General features: G+C 42.3%; 1 protein-coding gene across 1 annotated transcript in view; it reads right to left on the bottom strand.

The window, feature by feature from the left end:
- FRMD4B (FERM domain containing 4B) overlaps positions 1-23,188 on the bottom strand; it is a 187,947-nt gene that overhangs the window by 55,693 nt on the left and 109,066 nt on the right. Inside the window, exons 6-7 of the mRNA XM_007447648.1 lie at positions 15,661-15,717; positions 14,841-14,863 (exon numbers count right to left, since the gene is read on the bottom strand). Coding sequence (XP_007447710.1) covers positions 14,841-14,863; positions 15,661-15,717 — 80 coding nt within the window. The remainder of the gene's footprint in view (positions 1-14,840; positions 14,864-15,660; positions 15,718-23,188) is intronic.

Below are 23,188 nucleotides of genomic sequence, written 5' to 3' on the forward strand. Positions count from 1 at the left end.
AAAAAGTAACTTGGGACTGGAGTCTTGCATGAGTATAACTCATGCATATGCAACTGTAAAAAAGCTATAGTCAATGCCTGTTGAACACTCAAGATAAAGTCTACCATGTAGCCTAAGGGGCCTCCGAGACCTCAAGCAAGTTGTCACAGCTGGGAGCTCTATTTAATACTGTGCTATGTGCAAGCTAAAGATTTACTGTCTTTAGGAACTGCTGTAAATTAGAAACGTTTGCCAGTCTTCTGGAGTTGCCTGTACAGAGGCTGGTGATAAGCCACTTCCTTACCTATGCTTGCTAGAGAGCTGGGGTGGCCATCAAACTTTTGCACTATACTGATGGAATGGTCCATGGCAATGATCATAACTGCCAGAAAAACTGTATTTAATGTCTGTTAAATGGTGTAACAGGCGTCAACTCAATTACTAAAGCATTCCAGCTGGATCCAATGTTTAAGGAGGACAGCTTGCTTAAACATGCCCTTATTAGAAGGATCTTGGATACTGAATATAAACACTAATTTCCTCAACTAATCTACCAGCGTTGATCAACACCTTGGTAGTTAGCAGTTTAAGGTATGTTCTCAGTTTACTTAGAGCATTTGTTCACTGGCCAGATTGCCTTCACATGACCCTTTTTGAATTAAAAAAAAAAATCACGTTTCTTTCAGTTATCTGGGAACTTGGCCTTCAGTGATGAATCTAGTTTATTATCTCCTTGACTTAATAACTAGGGAGTTCTAACAGTAAATTTCTTTCCACTAATTCCTAGGTAAAGGGATATTAAAGGTTGACAAGCATGAGAAAACACAGTAGTTCTTTTACAATCCCCTGACTAGCAGCATCCGTAATACCTGAGAACTTGTTAGAAATGCAAATTCTCGAGCCCACCCCAGACCTACAAAATCAGGAGGGCAGAAGGTGGGACCCAGCGATCCAGTTTAATAAATGACTTGAGAACCACAGGAACAGAATAACAGAATAAACACATCATAAAACAAAGGGAGATTGTCAAGAAAGAGATAGCAATCTAAAAACGAAGGGAGATTGTCAAGAAAGAGATAGCAATCTACAATTTAAAACAGGAAAGAAGGTCAAAGAGGCTGAGGACAGCCCAGGAGGTTAGTTTCACGAGACTCTTCGAGGCTGAGCCAGCAGTTATACAGAGTGGATACCTTCATTCAGTCCCTAAAAAAGAAATGCTTTGAACGACAGCTCACACTCACTGAGCATTACTAGGTTTCAGACACTGGGCAAAAACCTCTCTCTACAGGTTATGCTATTATCACCAGCATCCCCATTACATAGATGTGAAAACTGAGATTTAAGAGAGATTTAAACTCACACAGCAAGAAAGTAGCAAATATGGGGCTTCCCTGGTGGCACAGTGGTTGAGAGTTCGCCTGCCGATGCAGGGGACACGGGTTCGTGCCCTGGTCCGGGAGGATCCCACATGCCGCGGAGCATTTGGGCCCGTGAGCCATGGCCGCTGGGCCGGCGCATCTGGAGCCTGTGCTCCGCAACGGGAGAGGGCACAACAGTGAGAGGCCCACGTACCACAAAAAAAAAAAAAAAAAAAAAAAAAAAAGAAAGTAGCAAATATGACTCCAAGCCTGTGCTTGAACCACTCTGCCTAACTCCTCTAATTCCAAAAAGAGACAGAAAATGGGGGGAGGAGGAGGTGAGGAGACGGAAGGCTTTTGCCAGCTTAACTCGAGGCTTCAGAATTTATAATTATAGTGGCCTCCCATCGATTCTACTAAAGTTAGTTTCTGGGACTTCCCTGGCGGTCCAGTGGTTAAGACTCCGCGCTTTTCCACTGCAGGGGGCCACGATTCCTGGTGGGGGAACTAAGATCCCGCATGACGCACGGTGTGGCCAAAAAATAAAATTAAAAAAATAAATAAATAAAAATAAAGTTAGTTTCTTCGGTGAGCATAGGCTGCATTTTTTAAACCAGATAATCTGGATTAGCCAAAAACTGGATTAAACCACAAAGATCTGAACACAGATAAGAAGACTGAATATGTGTTATCACTCAATGTTTCTTAAACCCAAACAAAACCACTACAGGCTGTAGTTGTCCCCTGATAGCAAAGATACCAAATTTAGTTTAAAAAAATTTGTTTTAAGAGCCACAAAATCAGACCCATCATTTTCAGCAGAATTTTAAAACAGGGCACCCAAATCCGCCTGAGAAGCCCAACACCCAACAAAGTTTCCTTAAAACACACGAGGTGTTCCTGATGCCTGATTTTTTAACCTTGACTAAAAAAATTCATAGTAAAATCTCTACCCCTGTCGAGTTCTCTCTTTTAGAGGATAGAGGGCTTGGGAGGTGCTGCAGAAAGTTGGAAACAAATTGTCATCATTCATAGTCAATCATACACCAAGGCAGAAAGCTAGGGCTCAAATCCACCCCATTCTAAAGGCACCACTGGTTTTTGCAGACAGTTTAGTCAAACTGCTCACAGATTGAGACGATTTCATAATAGGTAAAATAAAGTGCCCTCCTCACTTTCCACCCCTCCAGACCAAACCCTGCCAGCTGGTTTAGGCGAGATGAGTTGGTGTGTCCGACCCTGATGGGGGAAACAGGGCCCGCTGATGTTAAAGACTTACCCAGGGGCCCCTCGGGGAGGTGGCGCTAGATCGAGAGGACCAGTGGCTGCTTGACTGGTTCTCCGGACTCCAGGTCAAAGTGGAGCAGCTGGGGAGAAGAAGGAAGCAGAGGAGGGAACTGGAAAGCCAGGAGGAGAGAGGAGGGGGAGGGGCCGGAAAAGCCAGGCAGGCTGGGCCAGACCTTGCCCCCTCCCCTCCCAAGTCACAGGGTCTTTCCAATCTTGGAATTTTCTTCCCACCGCATTTAAACAGTTCTTGATCACGCCTCAAGCCAAACCAGGTGGTCACCATTTGCAGAGTGGAAAGTGAGACCTGAAAGGAGCCCTTCTCCTGGCCTCCCCCTTAAGCTAGGGATGCTCCCCAGCACTTCTGGGAGAAGGAGGGATGCCCTCCATTCATCTTGACCCAATGAAGCTCCTTCCCTGGGGATCAGGCGTGAGCACACGTTTCTAGGCTGCCTCTGGTTTGCAGCTCCCTCCGACTACTCAGGCCCTTCACAGGACAATAAATGAAACTCTTGTGGCTTTAAAGAAGACTGTCCTGGGCATGTGCTGTGTGGCAGACAAGTGCTCAGCATTTTACTTATACAAAATACAAAAAAAAGGAACTCATTTAATCCTTACGGCGAACGTAGATGTAGGTGCTATTTCTAACTTACAGATAAGGAAACTGAGGCTTAGAGAGGTCACCTGGCTGCCCACTGTCCCACCAGAGCTGGCACATGGGCAGCCAGGGTTGGGACACAGGCTACTGCAAAGCTGCCACATACTTAGAAACAAATCAACACAGCAGGCTACCAGCTGGCCCTAGACTTGTAATGTCCAGTAATAAGGTAAGGACTTCGAACTGGATACAGTCCCAGGTCTCCACGTTTGTAGGACGTTTGTGGTCTTAGATAAACTAACCTTTGTGAGCCTCGGTTCCTCATTATAAAGACAGGGATAGTGACCTGTTTTATAGGGTTCTTGGGAAGATGCTATGAAGCTATGTTGCTATGAAGGCACCTGCCTATGTTCAATAAATGTGTTCCTTCATTTCTGATCACAGCCCATGAAACCAACAATTATAAACACTTTATTTCTACCATTCTCAGAACAGGCTGCGGGTGGATTACTACCACCGAGAAGAATCCCCAGTGGGCGATCTAGATTAGAGTTGCCAGATTAAATATTTAGAACACACACTCAAAAAGTTATTCGTTGTTTATTTTATTTGCTCAATCTGGCAACCCTAAGGGCTGGTAATAAACCACATGAGCAAAGAACTTTGGAAGTGACTTGGCAAGTCCCAGCTTGTAAGCAGCTTTAGGATTGGTTCAACAGAACCCACAGTAACTGGTGGAATTTCAGCCTTGAAACTTGCTCTTCCAACATCATGACCAATCCATGGAATTTGTGTCAGATCCCCCTCACCTCAGCACTCTACCAAAGAGACAAGAAACCGGTGTGTGTTCTGGTGAACACAGCGTCCACTCAGCTAGAATTCCGTTGCTGTTAAATTTTTGTCTGTGGCCTAACTTGTAACAAAGGACGAATTACTCTGTCCATCTGCGTGCTTGATAGGGATCAACTGTCAAACTACGTGTTTTTTTTAAGTCTAAAGAATTTCTAATAATAATGAAAATGTGACGAGAGATTTTTCTAAACATTAGTCAGCTTGCCAAGGATTCTGATCCTGTCGACTTTGAAACTTCAACTCTTTTAGAAGAAATGTAATCCATAAGGATGACTTAGGCTGAGAATTAGGTTAACATGAAAATTTGTAAATATTTAAAATAAAAACATTTTAGATATTCATAGAGACAGAGGGTAGAATGGTGGTTGCCAGGAGTTGGGGGGAACCCAGTGAGATTCCAAGGTCTGGGCCAGCGCTGATGACATTCCATTGCTGCCAGAAACAAGCTATGAAGAACTGTCTGGCATGTGGGTCCAGGAGTTCGCCAAAGTCTAACTGCATTTGCATTATCAGCCCAAAGCGGTAGATACTGTTAAACATCTTTTGGATTCACTCTTGAGGAATTATCAAGTGGAAAGGCTGAGTAGAAATTCAGAGGATGGGGGTTAAAATCCAAGTACCACCATATGTGGAACAGATATGTGACCGTGATCACTACGTCTGTCTCCACATCTGCAGAATGAGGATCTCAACGGCTACAATTTGAGAAGCAGATGATAAAAGTACACAGGAATACCTGGCACCTAATAGATGATGATGAAAGCAGGGTGCACAATGGTGGAGTGAAAAAAGCAAGACCTCTGCCATCAGATGGCTTGAGTTCAAACCCTAACTCCATATGGTAACCAGCTGTATGACTTGGGCAAGTTACTCAACTTCTCTGAACCTCAGTATCTTCATCTATAAAATGAGGCTAGGGACTTCCCTGGTGGTCCAGCAGTTAAGACTCCACGCTTCCACTGCAGAGTGCGTGGGGTCGATTCCTGGTCAGGGAACTAAGATTCTGCACGCCGCAGGGTGTGGCCAAAAACAAATAAGTAAATAAATGAAGTACAAAATGTAAACATCAGGAAAAAAATTTAAAAACTAAAATGAGCATAATGATACTACCTAGCTCATATTGTTGATACCAGGGTAGCAACTGAGCATTTAGGAAGCTTTTAAAAATGAGTATTCCAGGTGCCAGGCACCGTTCTAACCCTTTCACATGCATTTTCTCTCTTGATTTTCACAATGCCCTTATGAAGTCAAGGTTGTTACTCCCCGCGCTTCAGACCTGGGAGATCAAACATAGTGAAATCAGAAAAGGGTAAGAGGTTCCCAGACATATATGCAAAAAGGCTGTTTTGCAGAATTCTCTGTGGTTCCAGCTTCCTCAATGGAGTACCCGTTTAGACACCTACAAGAGGTCCCCTTCTTTAATAATCCATTCAACACCCGGGCCTTCTCAATGCCTTACAGTTTTCAACAGCCAGGACCAAGCTGCAATTTGCAAGGCCCAGTGAAAAATCAAAATGTGGAGCTTCTTTGTGAAAAAATCATGGAGAATTTCAAGATTTGAAGACAGAAGAGCATCAAACCAAGAGTGGGCTCCTTCCGAGCAGGGGGCCCTGTGTGACTGCACAGGTCACACATCCATGAAGTCTGCCCTGCCAACAGCTTTTTCCCTGGTAGGTTTCCACTGTCTTAATTGCTTCCTTTCTGCCTGCCCAGCCTCAGGCGCCTGTGCTGAGAACTGAATGAGCCTGTTCACAAAGGCACGCAGGCCCCTGGGGGCCAGCAGGTTCTGGACAGGGCCTCCCATATGGGGGGGCGGGAAATCACAGGCTTGCTGCTCTGGGGTGGCAGGGAAGGGCTTTAAGCCTTGGTTTGGGAAGTTTCCGTTAGGCCAAGTGGATAGTGTTCCATGAATCTTACTTTCCTTTTGAAAAAGGATGCAGTGCAGGAGATCTGTAGGTCACTGTGCTAAGCTCTGAGTTTTTTAACAAGACAAAATAACATTTAAAAAATTCTGACATAAGCACTATATCTTCATTTTCAATAAATGAAAACACACTGACAAGCAAAGGAGGAAAATTGTAAACATTTCTATCCCCATCATCCCGAGGCAACTGTTAGTCATGACAATAGTACCAGCTGAATTTTTTTTACCCCTACCATAAACCAGGCAGTGCACAATGCACTATTAACACTGTATTGCAAATCTGAACGCTGCTAAGAGAGTAGATCTTAAACGTCCTCGTCACAAGGAAAAAAAAAAGTTTTGTAACTATGTATGGTGTTGGATGTTAACCAGACTTATTGCGGTGATCATTTTGCAATATATACAAATACTGAATCATTATGTTGTGTACCTGAAACTAATATAATATTACATACCTCAAAAAAAAACCATATCTCAATTAAAAAAAATTTTTTATAGAAGAACTGTAATTATTCCCACTTACAGGTGGGAAACTGCAGCTTAGAGATGGTTCAGTAACTCAGCTAAGATTATTCACCAGTGCGAAGTGGGCTCTGGAATCCAGTACAGCTTTGCCTAACTTCAGAATCTACAACAGTCTATGTGGTAGAGAGATCTGTAGGTGTGCAGAAAGAATATACTAGAATTTCTTTCTTTCTTTTTTTTTTTTTTGGCTGCACCACATGGCTTGCAGGATCTTAGTTCCCCGACCAGGGATGGAACCCTGGCCCTAGCAGTGAAAGCGCCAAATCCTAACCACTGGACTGCCAGGGAATTCCCAATACTAGAACTTCTAATGATATTTATTTTGATTCATTCTTGGAACATGTTACTCTGTCGCTTTCCTTTTGATACATTACTCTTTTGAGAATATTTTATAATGTATGTGATGTCAATATAGTTCAACATGTACATAACTATATAATTAAATAAATAATTAAAAGTATACATATATTGAGAATGAAAGGGGCTGTATGAACATAAAAATTTAGGGGCTCCTGCACGAGGCTACAACTCAAGAACCAGTTTTTATATCCGTATCATGTACTTGAACATATTGGCATATATAATTTTTTTATAAAAATGGATAATACATATGCTTTTTTCCTACTTCCTATATTGTAATCATTTTTCCATGTCAATAAATATTCACCTACAACAATATTTTAATGTAAGTATTGGGCTCCTCAAGTATTAATTTTGGTAAGTAAGATCTGATGATTTAGAACAAAGATCTGATATCCATCCTCCATTCCTATGCCTTCACCCCACCCCCACTCCAATGAACAGTAGAATATACTTAACTATCTGGAAGCCAGGGATTCTTCTTAAAGATGCATCTCTCTTCCCAAAAGAACTGAAATCAGGGTCTCAAAGAGATGTTTACCTATTTTTGTTCATATCAGCATTACTCATAAGAGTCCAAAAGTGGAAGGAGCCCAAGTATCCATCCATGGATGAATGGCTAAACGAAGTGGTATATACATACAATGGAATATTAGCCTTAAAGTCCAGGAAATTCTGACACACACTACAACATAGATGAACCCTGAGGACACCATGCTGAGTGAAAGAAGCCAGTCACAAAAAAACAAATACTGGGGCTTCCCTGGTGGCGCAGTGGTCGAGAGTCTGCCTGCCGATGCAGGTGACACGGGTTCGTGCCGCGGCCTGGGAGGATCCCACGTGCCACGGAGCAGCTGGGCCCGTGAGCCATGGCCACTGAGCCTGCGCGTCCAGAGCCTGTGCTCCGCAATGGGAGAGGCCCCAACAGTAAGAGGCCCGCGTACCGCAAAAAAACAAAACAAACAAACAAAAAAACCAAATACTGCATGATTTCACTTCCATAAGGCACCCAGAAAAGGCAAATTCATAGAGACAGAAAGTAGAATGGCGGGCTGTTAGAGGCTGGGGGCGGAGGGGAGAGGGGTTATCACTTAATGGGCGCAGAGTTTCCATTTTGCAAGATGACAAATCTTGGAGATGGATGCGGTGATGGTTGCACAGCAAGGTGCATGTACTTAATACCACTGAACTGTACACTTAAAAATGGCTAAGATGATAAAACAACAACAGCAACATCATCTAAAATGCATCTCAGTATACTCGATGGGACTTAGTGGAACCAGACTCCCAAGTGCTAAGTCTCCATTCTGTACCGGGCACCCTGCAAGGCGCTTGATCTCACTCAATCCTCACAACGAATCTCCGAAAGAAAAGGGACCTTAGGTTCAGATGGCTTTAAAACTGGCTCAAGGTCACACCACTAGCAGATGAGGAGGGCTTGTCTCACTCAACCTCATGCCTGCCTGTCTGAGTCCAGGGCCCAGGCCTTTCTCCAGTGTCTCTTATAAAGGATGTAGAAGGACTGTGGCTCAGGAATGAAAGGAAGGCCGGAAACTCTGTCTGCCTCCATCACAGCCCTTGCTTGGTCCAATGCCTCTCACGTTGTAGGTATGAGGTATTCAATCTACAGGAGTGAATAAGGTCGAGTAATGAGAAGAAGACAAGGTATTCCAAAGGCACTGCTGATCGAGAGCTCATTTCCGGCCTTCTCACTCTTAAGCTATGTCCTCAAGTGGCTAATATTAGACTCGGGGCCACTCCAGTGATAACACCACTTACCATGGTAGAGTCCACTGCCTGCTGTCCTCACTGCCTTCTATCAGGGACAGCAAGGATCCATGGAGGCCTCCTGATACAAGTGTAAGACAAAATGGTAAATCTGAGATGGTCAGGGAGACCTGGGGACTGTAGGTCTGGTCCTGTCAACCTGAACTGTCATGGATATGTCGCTTGTTAGTTCATCAGCTATGAAATGAGGGTTCCAATACATAATATTGGGCAGCCCTAACATTCTCTGCATAGAGCAGATGAAAAAGCACCCACTGTATGGGATGGATGATTCCTTCCAAATTCAGGGCTCTTCAGAAAAAGCAAGTTCAGAACTTGATGAATGTTTACCCCAAGAGTTACTGGAATTAAAATCGAGGGACTTAATAATCTGGCAAGGAGTACCAAGAAAAGGTTTGCCAAAACTGCTTATCTTTTAAAGGCATTTTAATACTGAGCTTTCAGCAAATAAATAATCCCCTGCTTCACAAAGTGAAGTCCACAGAACACTGGTCTGGCAGGAGGCTCACACATCAGGGACAAATAAGTGTTGGAAACACTGTTTACGTGTCTACTTCTGGGAGACCCGCCATGCACGTGAGCGGATTCGAACTTCATCGAAAAGAACTTTGTTTAGCTTTTAACCACGTATTTCCCACACTTATTTGTCTGCAGTTCCCTATGTGTTGTTATCTTGTTTGTTTATTCAACATAGCAACTCTAAACATCTGGCCAAGCCATGGGGAAATGTTAAACCATGATATGGTAATATAAATATAACCCAGACAAAATTTCTTAATCTCACTTGTAACGTGGGAATAATATTCCACCAACCTCATGGATGGAGACGACAATTAATGAGTTAATGTTTGTAAAACATGTTAAACAGCCTGACACGTAGAATTATTTACAAATCATTAAAAATAAATGAAATATTAATGCGCTGAACTGATTAATAAAAGAACCTATTTGTATGTTTAAGTCAAACCTTAAAATAGAGTCATGACACCAGGAGAGAGAAAAGCCATTTCTTAATAGGTTTTTCACAAAAGTGTTTTGCTGATTCATTAAAGCCCCGGCCTGAAATCAGACAGAAACGTTAAATTTCTGTCAAGTCAGCCTTCTTTATTCTGCCAGCAAGGAAGGTAATGATTCTTACATTAAATACAAAAAAGGAGATACAAAAAAGGAGACTCCTGACAAAGGTCAAGAGCATGAGGCGTGGAGTCCTAATTGGGCCACTCTCTAAGCCATGTGACCTAGACAGTCAACTACTTACTCCCTCCAAAGCTGTTTCCCTCTCTGTAAAATGGGGATACCAGTAGTGCCTGTCATCACAGGATTGGTGGAAAGGTTAAACATATTAAGAATAATAATAGTAATACCAAGTAATAGAGACAAAGAAACTGAGTTCCAGAGAGGTTAGTTACCCACAGTAATACAGCAAGTGACTGGGCAATTAAATTCCAAAGCTCTTGTCTTCACTCCTGCCTCCCCACTGATGTGAATAAGGACATACTCAGCACAGCACCTAGCCCACAGGAGCTGCTATTTTTATCATTGTTACTGATTTTAAAGGTCCCGGAAATGGAATGATATTTTAGAGCTTTAAGTGCTCTAGAGGTGCAAGAGTAGAAGTTCTTTAAAGTCTTTGCTTGTTCCCCCCTCCCTTCATTAACTACTCACAAGGCATCCAGAGAAGTTCCTCTCCCATGGGAAAACAGCTGTTCCCAGTAGCACAGCTGTAAATTGTGAATTATTCCTTCCCATTTGAAGCTAGGTGACAATATGCCCTCATGGTGACCCAGTACTGAATTGTAAATTGTAGTCACTCACTCTTTCTTATAAGCAAAAAGTGCCCTAGTCACATAGTTCCCTTAGTAATTTCCACCTTTCAGGATCTTAAAAAGAAAAGAAAATGCTTTGCTTTTACAAACTCATTTGCGGCTGGCTCAGCGATGAAACCTTGCCTCCTTGCCGTGTCAGCTTTCAGGAATCCTGTGTTTGTGTTGTGTTACCCGAGTAGCTTGTTATCTTTGCAGCTTAAGGGCTGACTTGGAAATTCAGGCTGTCAACTATTTAAAGAAAAAAGTCCCCATGCCACTATTTTAATTAACTTTCAGAGAGCAAGGTTTCCTACTGGTCATGCTAATGTTAACTTAAAATACTCAAGGAAACAGGGCAGGAAACAAAATAGCGTAGGACTGTTGTTTTTAAAGCCATTCTAGGCAGAAGAGTTTGAGCAAAGCCATAAAGGCGAAATAGAGAAGGCGTGTGAAGAAAAGAGAAGAGAGGCAGGAACAGATATTAAGGCGTATGAGCAGTAGAGTGTGCGAGGTTAAAATGTATAATGAAGATTATGGGGGGCCTTGAATGCCAAGTTAGGGTTTTGGAAGATGGGTGTCTGTGCAATAAGAAACTGTAAGAGGTGTCTGGAAGTCAACAACAATCATCGCATTTATGTCTTAGTAAGATACCAGGGCGTTATGTGCAGGTGGTAGTACACAACGGAATCAGAACAGATCTGGGAACTTACTGGCTATGTGACATAGTCTCTCTGGCCCTAAAATTTCCATCTAATAATTTGTTAAATGGTGATGATAACAACTGTGGTGGGAACTGAATGAAATCAGGCATTGACTTTCAAAATAATGCCACAGAAAGCAGTCAAGGAAACAACACACACACACATACTTTTACAGTCAGGCTGAGTGGAGGCGACTAAGGGCTGAGAAAGCCCGCGTTCTGATAAAGACAAGGAAAGAAGGGAGCTGTCTGACAGATGGGCAAGAGGGTGGGAGGGCAAAGAGAAAATCCTTAGAGATGATTCAGGAGAGAATGGTGGTTACTCAAGGGGAGACACTGGGGGAGGAGTTGGTCTGGGGGCTGGGATGGTGGCGGGTTCAGCTTTGGAAATTCTAAATTTGAGAAAGAAGAAGATATTCACGAGGAGTGGGTGGACCAGAGCAGCCTCAAGAATTAGGTGTTCAATCACTGTTTTAACTGAAAAAGCCACATAGCCCCGGTAAACATATTAAGGAGGGTAATAATTGGGGACCTTTTCTGATCCACAATCAAACCTCACTGAAGTTCTAAAAGCTAAGAGCTGCAGCCACTGACATGTAAACAAACAGAGAAGTGGAATTCAGAATTGCCACTGAGGTAGCTCTTGATAGAAAGTCAAATTTCTCTGGAAGGAAGGCCCCTGCCTACGTACCTCTGCATCCTAGTTGCCTAGATGGGTACAGACCCATTTCAGGCATTTAGTAGATGTCACTGGATAAAGCTATGAAGTTTGTATAATTTTAGTTTAGCGGTATCAAGAATGCATAAATTCGATTTCAGCGCTTCATACTCTGCCTCCTTTGAGGAATTTCCCTTTGCTTGTTCCCCACCTGAGAAACATCACTTAAGAAAATAATCACAGGGACTTCCCTGGAGGTCCAGTGGTTGAGGCTTCACCTTTCAATGCAGGGGGTGCGGGTTCGATCCCTGGTTGGGGAGCTAAGATCCCACATGCCTCAGGGTCAAAAAACCAAAACATCAAACAGAAGCAATATTGTAACAAGCTCAAAAGAGACTTTAACAAATGGTCCAAATCAAAAACTCTTTAAAAAAAAAATCACAGACAACCCCAATCCCAACTACACAAAGATGTTCAACAAAGCATTATTTGTATCAGCAAAAAATGGGAAACAATTCATATTTAAGACAACAGGGGAGTGATAAATTATGTCCATCAATTTGATGGAATATGAAAGTGGAGACTGCAGGAATCGTTCTAAGTACTTTGTATATCTTAATTCATTTAGTCATCATAGCAATTCTATGGGGTGTATACTATTAGTATAAGTCCCATTTTACAGATGAAGAAACTGAGGCTTGGTGAGTTTAAATAACTTGTTCAAGATTATACAGGTAATAAGTGGCAGACCTGGGATTTGGGTGAGGCTTTCTGGTTCTAGCGTCTTTACTCTGATCACTACACCACACTGCTGCATGGTATTTTTAACTTTTTGGCCTGATTTTCTTAAATTAGTTTTATAACAAAACTTTGGAGGAAAAATATACCCTCTCCATTCAGGGGAGGAGGAGATCAGATAGGGAAGGGGTGGTGACAGTCAACCAAAATTCTGCTTCATTATATACCCAATAACAAAAGTTCACATTTCTTATTCTTTCTTTCACCCTCATCAGCAATAACTAATGCTCGTAAAACAAACTGTAATCTACAAAGTCCTTAAACATCATTTGTAGCCTCAAAACTACCCTGCCAAGTCCCATTTTCCTTAATCCCAATTTACAGATGAGAAAACCGAGGCTGAGAATGGACAGAGGGCATTCAGGGTCACGGTGCTAGTTTCTTGATTCCTAGTCCCAAGCTCCTTCTACTACTCAGTGTGGTTTAGACAATTCCAAAACAGTGTCCTCCATTTCTTTAGTCTAGTAATCACTCAGGAAACCACCAGGAACACACTGAAATTAAGGAAAAGGATTGGTTTGCGCTTGGCCAGACTGACTCACCAACCTTGAAATCTTACGGCTAAAACGTCTGTACTACCCAAGGACCGTTTCTTCTAAGCCTTCTCCTGCCATAGGCAAGCGATCTTCCCTAAGGAAGGTTTGCGGAATCAATCTTTCTCTTTGATTCTTTCCCCTGACACGTGATTACAGCTTCTTCAGACCCTCCTACATCTCAAAAGCCTCTTCAGAGGTTGCCAAGAGATGGGACAGGATGATAATGATGAGGGCAATAATGATACTATAATAGTTAATAATAATAGCCAAAGTGTATAGAGAGCTTGCTACACGCCAGATACTGCCCTGGGCAATGTTTACATACAATTAATCTCACAACAGACCTATGAAGGAGGTGCCATTTTCCTGATGAGGAAATGAAGCTCAGAGGGTGTCCATCACACGCTTGACCGGGAGAAAGTGGGGGAGGAAGGGTTAGCGGTTCACAGACAGCAGAGGCTGAGCTGTTGGCTCAGCCCTCATTTATAAATCAACTTCAGACTCACCCCCTACACGATGGAATTCCTCACATATCTGATCTTCCTAGGAAACATGGCTCCTCCAGGGAAGACAACAGTGGAGAACACAGCCGCTCTTGATGTTAACGACCTAGAGACTAATTTATCCTCTTTTCATGCTCTGACATTTTCTTTTAATTAAAATAAGTTTGGTGTTCATTGATCTTTCTGATTCCTTCAAAGCATGTTTCCTGACCTGAAATTTTTTTTTAAATAATATAGCACAAAACAGAGGTAAAAGGAGAGTGTGGTGAGTGGATCATGGTGTGTTAAGTGGAAGCCTCAGTCATTCTACCGCATTAAATGGGCAGATGTGGAAAGTGCTTGGAGTTTCTGAGGTGAAGCATGACTCCATGAGTGGGCGTTTTCAAGCTTGGAAGGCATTACTTGGTTATCAGCCTGTTCAGGAGCACACTAGTCAAAGCCCTGGCTGGGAGTGAGTACTAGTTGATCTGTAAATAATCTACAGGTAAGGTTTACCAGCAGTGGAACATTAACACTGTAGAGGCGAGGCTTTGTGGGTCGTTGGCCTGTGAGCTGCTTCGAACTGGAGGTCTTGCCTCCACCTTTAACCCTTTCTACTACCCCAACGCAACTATTGCATTAAAAGAACAGAATGGAGCAGATAGAGGGTGAATTCAAATATAAACACTCTCTGACGATTTGGCCAGTTAGGCAGTTAGAACCAGTAAGTGCCTCGGTGGCAACAATACAACTGTTAGGTCAAATATATGAAGGGTGAGGCCCCTTTAGGGCAGCTGCAAAAAGAAAGCCCCTATTAATCCCTTAACTAAGCAGCTGATGGATTTAATCTTTTTGTGCTTATGGTATAATTCTTTAAACACAGGATTATTGTAAGTTTGAAAAATCAGCACGGGCTACCCAAGTTTCTTACAGATTTCTTCATCTTGCTAACAGATGATGGAAAATAGAACTTTGGAGGACTTCTGAGTACAATCTGCTGTCACTCTGGCTTGCAAAGCTTCATTCCCGGATCATTCACAAAAAGAATAGGTCTCTATTTGAAGAGGAAAGAGACCTCAGTCTCTCGCCTGGGGATCTACTTTCTTTTGCTTTGCATCCATTGTTATTTAAAATAGCATTAAAAGATTCAGCTAGGGTTATTTTGCATAGTAATATGTGAAAAGGAACCATACCTGGTGTAATCCCCTTTGGCTTCCTGAAATAAAAAACAAATATAGATGATCAATTTGTATTGATAGTGATTAAGCCAAAAGAATTGTACTCCTGATCATTTCCCCCTCTTAAAATGCCTGAGTTTTGTTTTGAAAACTTTTTCACAAGGAACACCTTCCCTACATATGACCCTGGAGAAGAATGTGGCATTTAAGAAATCGCTATTACCCAATAATTATTTCTTGTTTGTAACAGAAGAGACAAATCTATCTGAAAAAGCATAGATGATTATTTCTCCTCTCATGTTTTTAAGATCACAAGATAAACGCTTGTCCTTCGGAGCAGCACACTTTTTAGTCTGGACTCAGACCGTTTAAACCATGACACAGGTAAATCAACACATGCCATTTGTTTTCTTTTTTTAAACCAGCATAGAACACACTGGTTTTTCAGCTATGTGTGCCTTTAAGAATTAAAGGGCTCTTTCCACCTCAAGAAAAAGTATACAAAAGTTACTAAATTTAAATGCAAATTACAGCTGTTGTAACAACTGCAGCCTCCCAAATTCAAGCCACCGGGAGCTCTTTGCCGGCAATATGGTCTTAATTCTCCTTCCTCAGTGAAGTCTAAGTTTCATTTTCTTCTGAGACATATCACACTCTTGCTCATGCAAACTACACTAAAACAGAAAACAGTGGCTCACATCTTATACTGGCAAACAACCAGAAGGCTTTAAAAAGCCCTCAGCCACTGGCCCATGCAGAAGTTTCAGAAGTGCAGGCAGTTCACAAAACCCAACAAACAAAAGGAGCGGGTAAGGGGCAGTTTGTCAGTTCTTACCTGTAAAATAAGCGCCGCTAACCTGAAGATAGTTTCGCTGTCTACTTCGATTTGCCCCTGTCGGTGGAAAAGGAAAGCATCACTGAACACAGGCTGCCCTAGGTCGTAGCAAATGGCTGTGGAGTTGGGGAAGCTGTCACAGCTTGGTACCTTCAGTTTAGGATTGAACGCAGATCATACCATTGCAGGGGGAAGGGAGGGGGGCGTGGAGAGACGTATCCAGGGTTAAGGGGAAGCCACATTGTGTGTGTGTGTGTGTGTGTGTGTGAGAGAGAGAGAGAGAGTGTGGGTGCGCGCGCCAGCACTTTAATTAGCTGTGGGAAATTGTGTTTTGAGAGCAGTATTCTGGAAGGAACACACATGACTTTGAAACTGAAAATTCAGACAGCTTCTAAATGAATAATTTTTACCTCTCCAAGTTCATTTTGAAGCTCTGATTTTCTTAGATTAGTTTGCTCAGTGTTTTCCTGTGTCACAGCAGTTATTCTGGTACACACACAATGCAAATATTATAAAAAATATAAATTCTACTTCTGTGTCAATGAGACATTATTGAATTAATATTTATACTGTTGTAGAGAAAATGTAAAGCCTTAAGAATAGGTTACAAGGCTTCCCTGGTGCAGTGGATAAGAATCTGCCTGCCAATGCAGGGCACACGGGTTCAATCCCTGGTCCGGGAAGATTCCGCATGCCGCAGAGCAACTAAGCCCGTGCACCACAACTACTGAGCCCGCGTGCCTAGAGCCCGTGCTCCTCAGCAAGAGAAGCCATCGCAATGAGAAGCCCGTGCACCGCAACGAAGAGTAGCCCCTCGCTCGCCGCAACTAGAGAAAGCCCACGCGCAGCAATGAAGACCCAATGCAGCCAAAAACAAATAAATTAATTAAAAAATTTAAAAAAGAACCAGTTACAGCAAATGCTTGAGATAAAAATTCTGTTGCTTTATACTGAAGTTTGATGAACCCTAATTTATCATTTTTCCATGATTTTATTTTATCTTTTCTATTTTTTAACATTTTCATTCCCAGAAGGAAATCTGGTACTCACTTGACCCTCCCCACCACCACTTTATTTATTTATTTATTTTTAAAATTTTATTTCTTTAAAAAATTTATTTTATTTATTTATTTTTGGCTGTGTGGGGTCTTCGTTGCTGTGCGCAGGCTTTCTCTAGTTGTGGCGAGCAGAGGCTACTCTTCATTGTGGTGCGCAGGCTTCTCACTGCAGTGGCTTCTCTTGTCGCGGAGCACAGGCTCTAGGCGCGCGAGCTTCAGTAGTTGTGGCGCACGGGCTCTAGAGCGCAGGCTCAGTAGTTGTGGCGCATGGGCTTAGTTGCTCCACATAATGTGGGATCTTCCTGGACCAGGGACTGAACCCATGTCCCCTGCGTTGGCTGATGGATTCTTAACCGTTGCGCCACCAGGGAAGCCCTCCACTATTTTATTTTTTCATCGCGGAGCAGGCTCTAGGCGCGCGAGCTTCAGTAGTTGTGGCGCACGGGCTCTAGAGCGCAGGCTCAGTAGTTGTGGCGCATGGGCTTAGTTGCTCCACATAATGTGGGATCTTCCTGGACCAGGGACTGAACCCATGTCCCCTGCGTTGGCTGATGGATTCTTAACCGTTGCGCCACCAGGGAAGCCCTCCACTATTTTATTTTTTCAGCCTTTAAGATCCCAAAGAAAAATAGGAGCTTGAGGCTGTAACTGACAGGAATACTTCTTCAGTTGCCTGGTACGGATGCATAACTGTGTCGGGGTACCGCCTCTATCAACAGCACTCGCATGCACCTTCATTTATTTTGTTAAATGTGATGACATATGTAAATACCATTGTTGCATTATGTGATAAATTACAACATTGAGTAGTAGAGCAGGGTCTTTATTAAAAAAATTTTTTTTTGGTGAGATGCTAGCTTGTAAGCATTAACACATGCTAAAACAATTCCATATAACCCCCTCCTTGCATAAATCCTATATAATGAGTACTTGAAAGTGCATAGTGTTTAAGAACATGGGTCTTAAAACACATGGGAAATTGCCCTACACTTTTTTTTCTTTCTCCTTTCTACCTGTTGAATCTCAGCTGGAGAGTTTTCTAATTATACCAAGCGCATCAGTGGTGAGTAATTAAGTAGTTTTAAAGTAAATGCACAGTAGGTAGGTTTATAGAAGCAGTTAGCTCAGTGAGAATTTCTGGAAGGTTTATGCTTTTCTCTCAAGTGGCCAAGTGATTTGATTGGGCTTCTCAAAAAAACAAGAACAACAACAACAAAATCCCCCAAACTAATAACAATAATTCTTTTAGAAGCCATAAAATAAAATAAACAAACCCCAAACCTGGGATATTACAATGTCAACAGTGATAATTACCTGTGTTTCCCTTATATTTCATCCTCCAACAACTAAGTATCCCTTCTGAAACCTGAGGCAGTGGATCTGCTTCAAAGTTTTTCGCTTCAAAAGCTGACAGGCCCAGAGCCTTGGAATTCAAAGCTCGCCTATAATCTCCAGAAACAGATTATAAAATCAAAGAGAAGCCAGGTTGATTGCAGAAATCAATTGCCCTCTGTCTTTCAGGCAAGAGACAGTCGTTTTCTAATCTGGTGAAAGATGATGAAGCAGGTAATCCAACAGGTGAGGTGGGTGTTGATTGAGATTAAATTTTAGAAAAGCTAAATTCCTTATCTTCAAAGAAATAGAAACTCATGTGGGGCATGGGGGTGAGGGCTTCACAGGGGAACTCAAGAACATGTTTGAGTTTAAATTAGACCTGAACTCGTGAAAGTCAAATCTGTCTTAAAACCAGAGAGAAGAGGGGAAGTGTGTTAGTTCAAATATTTTTTTTTAAAAAACTGAAGATGAATAAAATATATTGAAAATTATTGCCAACTCCTCTGACACCTTGGGACCCCTTTGCGTCCTCAGAACCTTAGATGAGTCACTGGAACAATATTTTAGACACCAGCTTTTCAGTTTAGTAAATTAAAAGACCTCAAACAGATACTCTTAAGGAAGTTGCCAAATATTTCTCTACATTGGAAGGGTCATCAAATATTAAAAATGCTGAAATGAGGAGCTAAAGCATGAAAAGTGCCAGGCTCAGACAGCTCCAGGGGAGAGGGCAGGCAAATACGAAGCTTGCCTGTGGACTTTTTCACCTACACCAGTGGCCCCAACACAATTCTGGTGGAGGAAGGCAATGGTGGGATGGAACAGTAGGGCCTTTGAGAAATCTCGTTCCAGGAAGAGAGGAAAATGAGTGGTTTGGCAAAACCCCACATTCTTTTACACATCTTAGGCCCCACCTCACTTTTCAGTTAACCACTGTTCTGGAACTACAAGGCAACATATTTTAAGTTCTAAAACTGACTGTCAAGGTTACCTGACTTGTGCGTGGAGTTCACCAAACAATGGATTAATCAAGAAAATACTATTTTGCCTGGTTCTCAGCGATTTCATATGGTGAAATTTAATTAAGACTTGTACAGAACTCTGGAGTTTCATGTCTGAAGGGTAAAACTTCTTTAGAAACTGCAGTCTGCTCTTGGATAGAACATTTCCTTTACTTACAACCATGGCAACCGAGGTAACCTTATAGGTACTGGGAAAGCTAACACTTGAGAAAGGGATCACCTCAAAGGCAGAGGTAATGGGATCCTTTAGTGGGTTTCCATGATTGTCAAGGATAAAGAGAAGCAGAGGAGTGAAGCAGGGGATGTGGCTGAATGCACAGAGGTAACGTGAAACAGTATCAAGTGCTGGTGCTATACTCCCAAAGCTCATTTAACAGGATTATGGATCCAATCACGAGGTCACTGGGTTCAGGCTCCAACTTCGACATTTCATTTTTGGTCCTTGACTTGTCGGCTCAGCTGACCAAGACATCATGCTAATGAGGTGAACTCTAGGTTTTGACTCCCAAGTAGGAAAGCAGAATAAAAGAAAGTTTTAGAACTTGAAAGGGACTTTTGTGAAAATATGACTCCTATGATTTTACAGATGATGGCACTGAGGGCCAGGGGCAAGAAGTGAACTACTCAATCCTGCAGCACATGTCGACTCTGGACTCTTTCGATTTTACCGTGCTTTGGTTAACGCCAGTGCAAATCTCACCAGGAATGTTCTAAAGGCATGCTTTTGGTAAAAATTGGAATCAGGTAAGATCAGAAAAATGACTCCAGGTGCCACCTCCACTGTTGGTACGATAGTATGTCACCATCAAACATACACACTCATACAGAATGGGAAAACTATTTCTGAAGACACATTCTGCATTTTCTGTATTGACGTACTGATAGTACTCCATGGAAATTTATTCTGCACTAAAGCAACGAACATTCATAACTTGGCCACAAATACTTCAGATGGAGAACTACTTGACAAAACGTTGAGAAACCTCCGTTTGTTTCCAAGTCAACTACTAATCATCTATTTTAGGGTTAAGTCTACCAAAAAACAAAAACAAAAACAACCTGTAGAACACCAACAAATAAATGTAGAAGAAATGAAAGAGATTAAAAAAAATTACCATTTGCAACAGTCATAGTACTAACTGACTCAGACAATACTTTTCAATAAGTAAAAGCTATTGGGTGAAAGTTAGATGAGAAACAGAATATTTACATAATCACAAAGGATCTCTCCATAGGGGAGAATGAATTACAAAGGGGAAATGGTAACTTTTCAATGGTGAAACCTGACAGGTGCCATCTTAACCAAGGGATGAGATATCACCAATAACTGGGAAGACCAGCATCATGTGCCTCCTGATACGTTCTGAGAAGGATATAACTTCATCTACATACAGTGCTGTGCTGCTAAATGTAAATGTTTCACAACCAGAAGTGGGGGAGGGGGTACAAGCTCTGATGTGTAGCATTTGTTGATTTCCATGGTGTGAACATTCCCACCATGGCTGATTTCAAGCTACAGGTATGATATTACAGAACATGGAACTGGGAAGAGATGTGACAACTGGCTCTCATAGATGGTACTAACTGGTTCTAGCACACCGTTGGGTAGTATTCCTGCCAAAAATACATCACTAGATCTAATCACGAGAAACCTTGAGACAAAAATCTGGCCCATACTCTTCAAAAATGTCTGTGTGATGAATGCCAGAGGAAGGCTGAGGAACTGTTTGAAAGCAAAGGAGACTAAAGAGTTATAACAACTAAATGCAGTGTGTTATCCTGGATCAAGAGGAAAAGTTGTTATAAAGGCACTACTGATACAACTGGATTGCATATTAGGCAACAGTATAGGTTCAGTGTTAAATGTTCTGAATGTGATCATTGTTATATGGGTCTGTAAGAGATGCCCGTTATCCTAAGAAAGATACCGTGAAACATTTAGGGGTAAACAGTGTAACTTACTCTCAAATGGTTCGGAAAAAAATTACACACATTTGGAGGTGGGGGAGATAGAGAGAGCACCAGTACAAATGTGGAAAATGTCAACAACTGGTGAATTTGGTTTGATAGACATACATTTTGTGTGTGTGTGTGTGTGCTATTCTTGCAACTCTTTTGTAAGTTTGAAATTATTTCAAAATAAAAAGTTTGTTAAAAAATTGATGTGTTTTCCGGGAGGGTTGGATATCTATTTGTCTCGACTGCCTCGTACCCCAACCCCCTTTCTGAGCAGAATATCCCATTCTTTTGGAGAATTGCTTCTCTCCTTACTGGATCTAATGGAAATACAATCATCCTTCTGTGGGCAAGTGATGGAAGAGGGTTCAAAGACCTTCCTAGGGATTTTCCAAATTAGAACTAAGGGAAGAAAGCTCTCTCCCTCTGGAGGTGACATTGGGAAGTTGTGAACCAGAGACAATCAATGACTACAGATGGACAGAAAGGGGCTTCTTAACATTGGTAGTCAACTGTGTCCACTGCTGAGCTGGGCCAGACTTCAAAGTCTGGTTAAAGCTCAAAAATTGTCGAGAATGATGCCTTGGATGCTGCTTCTATGCTCTCACCTTAGTTTGCCAGTAACCCTGCAAACAGTACAAAGAACCAATGGGATAAGGACACAAATGAGTGAGTTGATACAGCTCCTGGGAGGCTCTCTAATACCTTCTGTGGACACACCTACATGGAAGGAAGACTGCCAGGCCAGAGAAGCCCAGAGCTATGGGCTGACTAGTTTTTATACAATTTGGCTGGGGGAGAGGCCACATCAACACTTAATACCTACCTACCATCTAACAAGGCAGCTCTTGCTAGGCCATAGAAACATACTTCCCTGGGCAATTTCCTATTTTCTAGGGAAAATAGGCCAGGCCATAATTACTACACCTGCACTCCCTCCTCCCCCTATGTAAATAAGCCAATACTTTCTCCTTTTCCATCCAAGCTAGTTGTGAGAGGCAATGTTCATGGAGGATGGTCTCAGTGAATACTACACATTCGTTCTTTCAGATCAGCATTTTGCAACCTCAGTACAGTTGACATTTTGAGTTAGATAATTCCTTACTGGGGGGAGAGGCTGTCCTGGGCACTATAGGGTACTAAACAGCATTCCTGGCCTTTGGTCACTAGAGTCTAGTAGCAGCCTCCTCACCAGCTGTGACAACCAAAAATGTCTCCAGAGATGGCCAAAGGGTTTCTTTTGGTACCCCAGTTGAGAACCATTGCTCTAGATTCATTAAGTTTATTCTCGGATTAAGCTAGAATCATCAGGAACCTACAAAACTGAGCCATAAGGTTTCCCCAGGTAAAACTCCTTTTTTGGTATGATTTATTTATTTTATTTTATTTTTAAATTTATTTTTGGCTGCTTAGGGTCTTTGTTGCTGCACGCAGGCTTTCTCTAGTTGTGGCAAGCGGGGGCTACTCTTCATTGCAGCGCGCATGCTTCTCATTGTGGTGGCTTCTCTTGTCGCGGAGCACAGGCTCTAGGCGCATGGGCTTCAGTAGTTGTGTTTCGCGGGCTCAGCAGTTGTGGCTCGTGGGCTCTAGAGCACAGGCTCAGTAGTTGTGGCGCATGGGCTTAGCTGCTCCGCGGCATGTGGGATCTTCCTAGACCAGGGATCGAACCCGTGGCCCCTGCATTAGCAGGCGGATTCTTAACCACTGTGCCACCAGGGAAGCCCGGCAGGTGGATTCTTAACCACTGTGCAACCAGGGAAGCCCAAAACTGCTTTTTGAAACTGTGTTCTGGCGTCACTCCCCTGGCTTATGTTGAGAAACAACATAAGAAACAACCATCAGAAACTCATTATTTTAATAACTTTAGGTGTGTTGTTCAGGACATAGTTCATTACCTCATATAATATCCCTTTACAAGGACACATGGGAGCAGTTTCTGATTTTTAGGACCAGTGATGACTGTGTTCCTTCGAGCAGCTGCTTTGTTTTTACCTTAATGACCACTGTGCATTATGTAAGTGATCATAACTTCCTCTGAGCTCTGGCTCTTAAAGAAGCTGAATTTCAAATTTGTGGGCTAAATGCTTTATACTCACCATACTGAATTTTTTTCTTTTAATATTTATTTATTTATTTGGCTGTGTCGGGTCTTAGTTG

The sequence above is a fragment of the Lipotes vexillifer genome, unplaced genomic scaffold (genome assembly GCF_000442215.2).
Source record: "Lipotes vexillifer unplaced genomic scaffold, Lipotes_vexillifer_v1.1 scaffold1008, whole genome shotgun sequence".
Taxonomy (NCBI): Eukaryota; Metazoa; Chordata; class Mammalia; order Artiodactyla; family Lipotidae; genus Lipotes; species Lipotes vexillifer.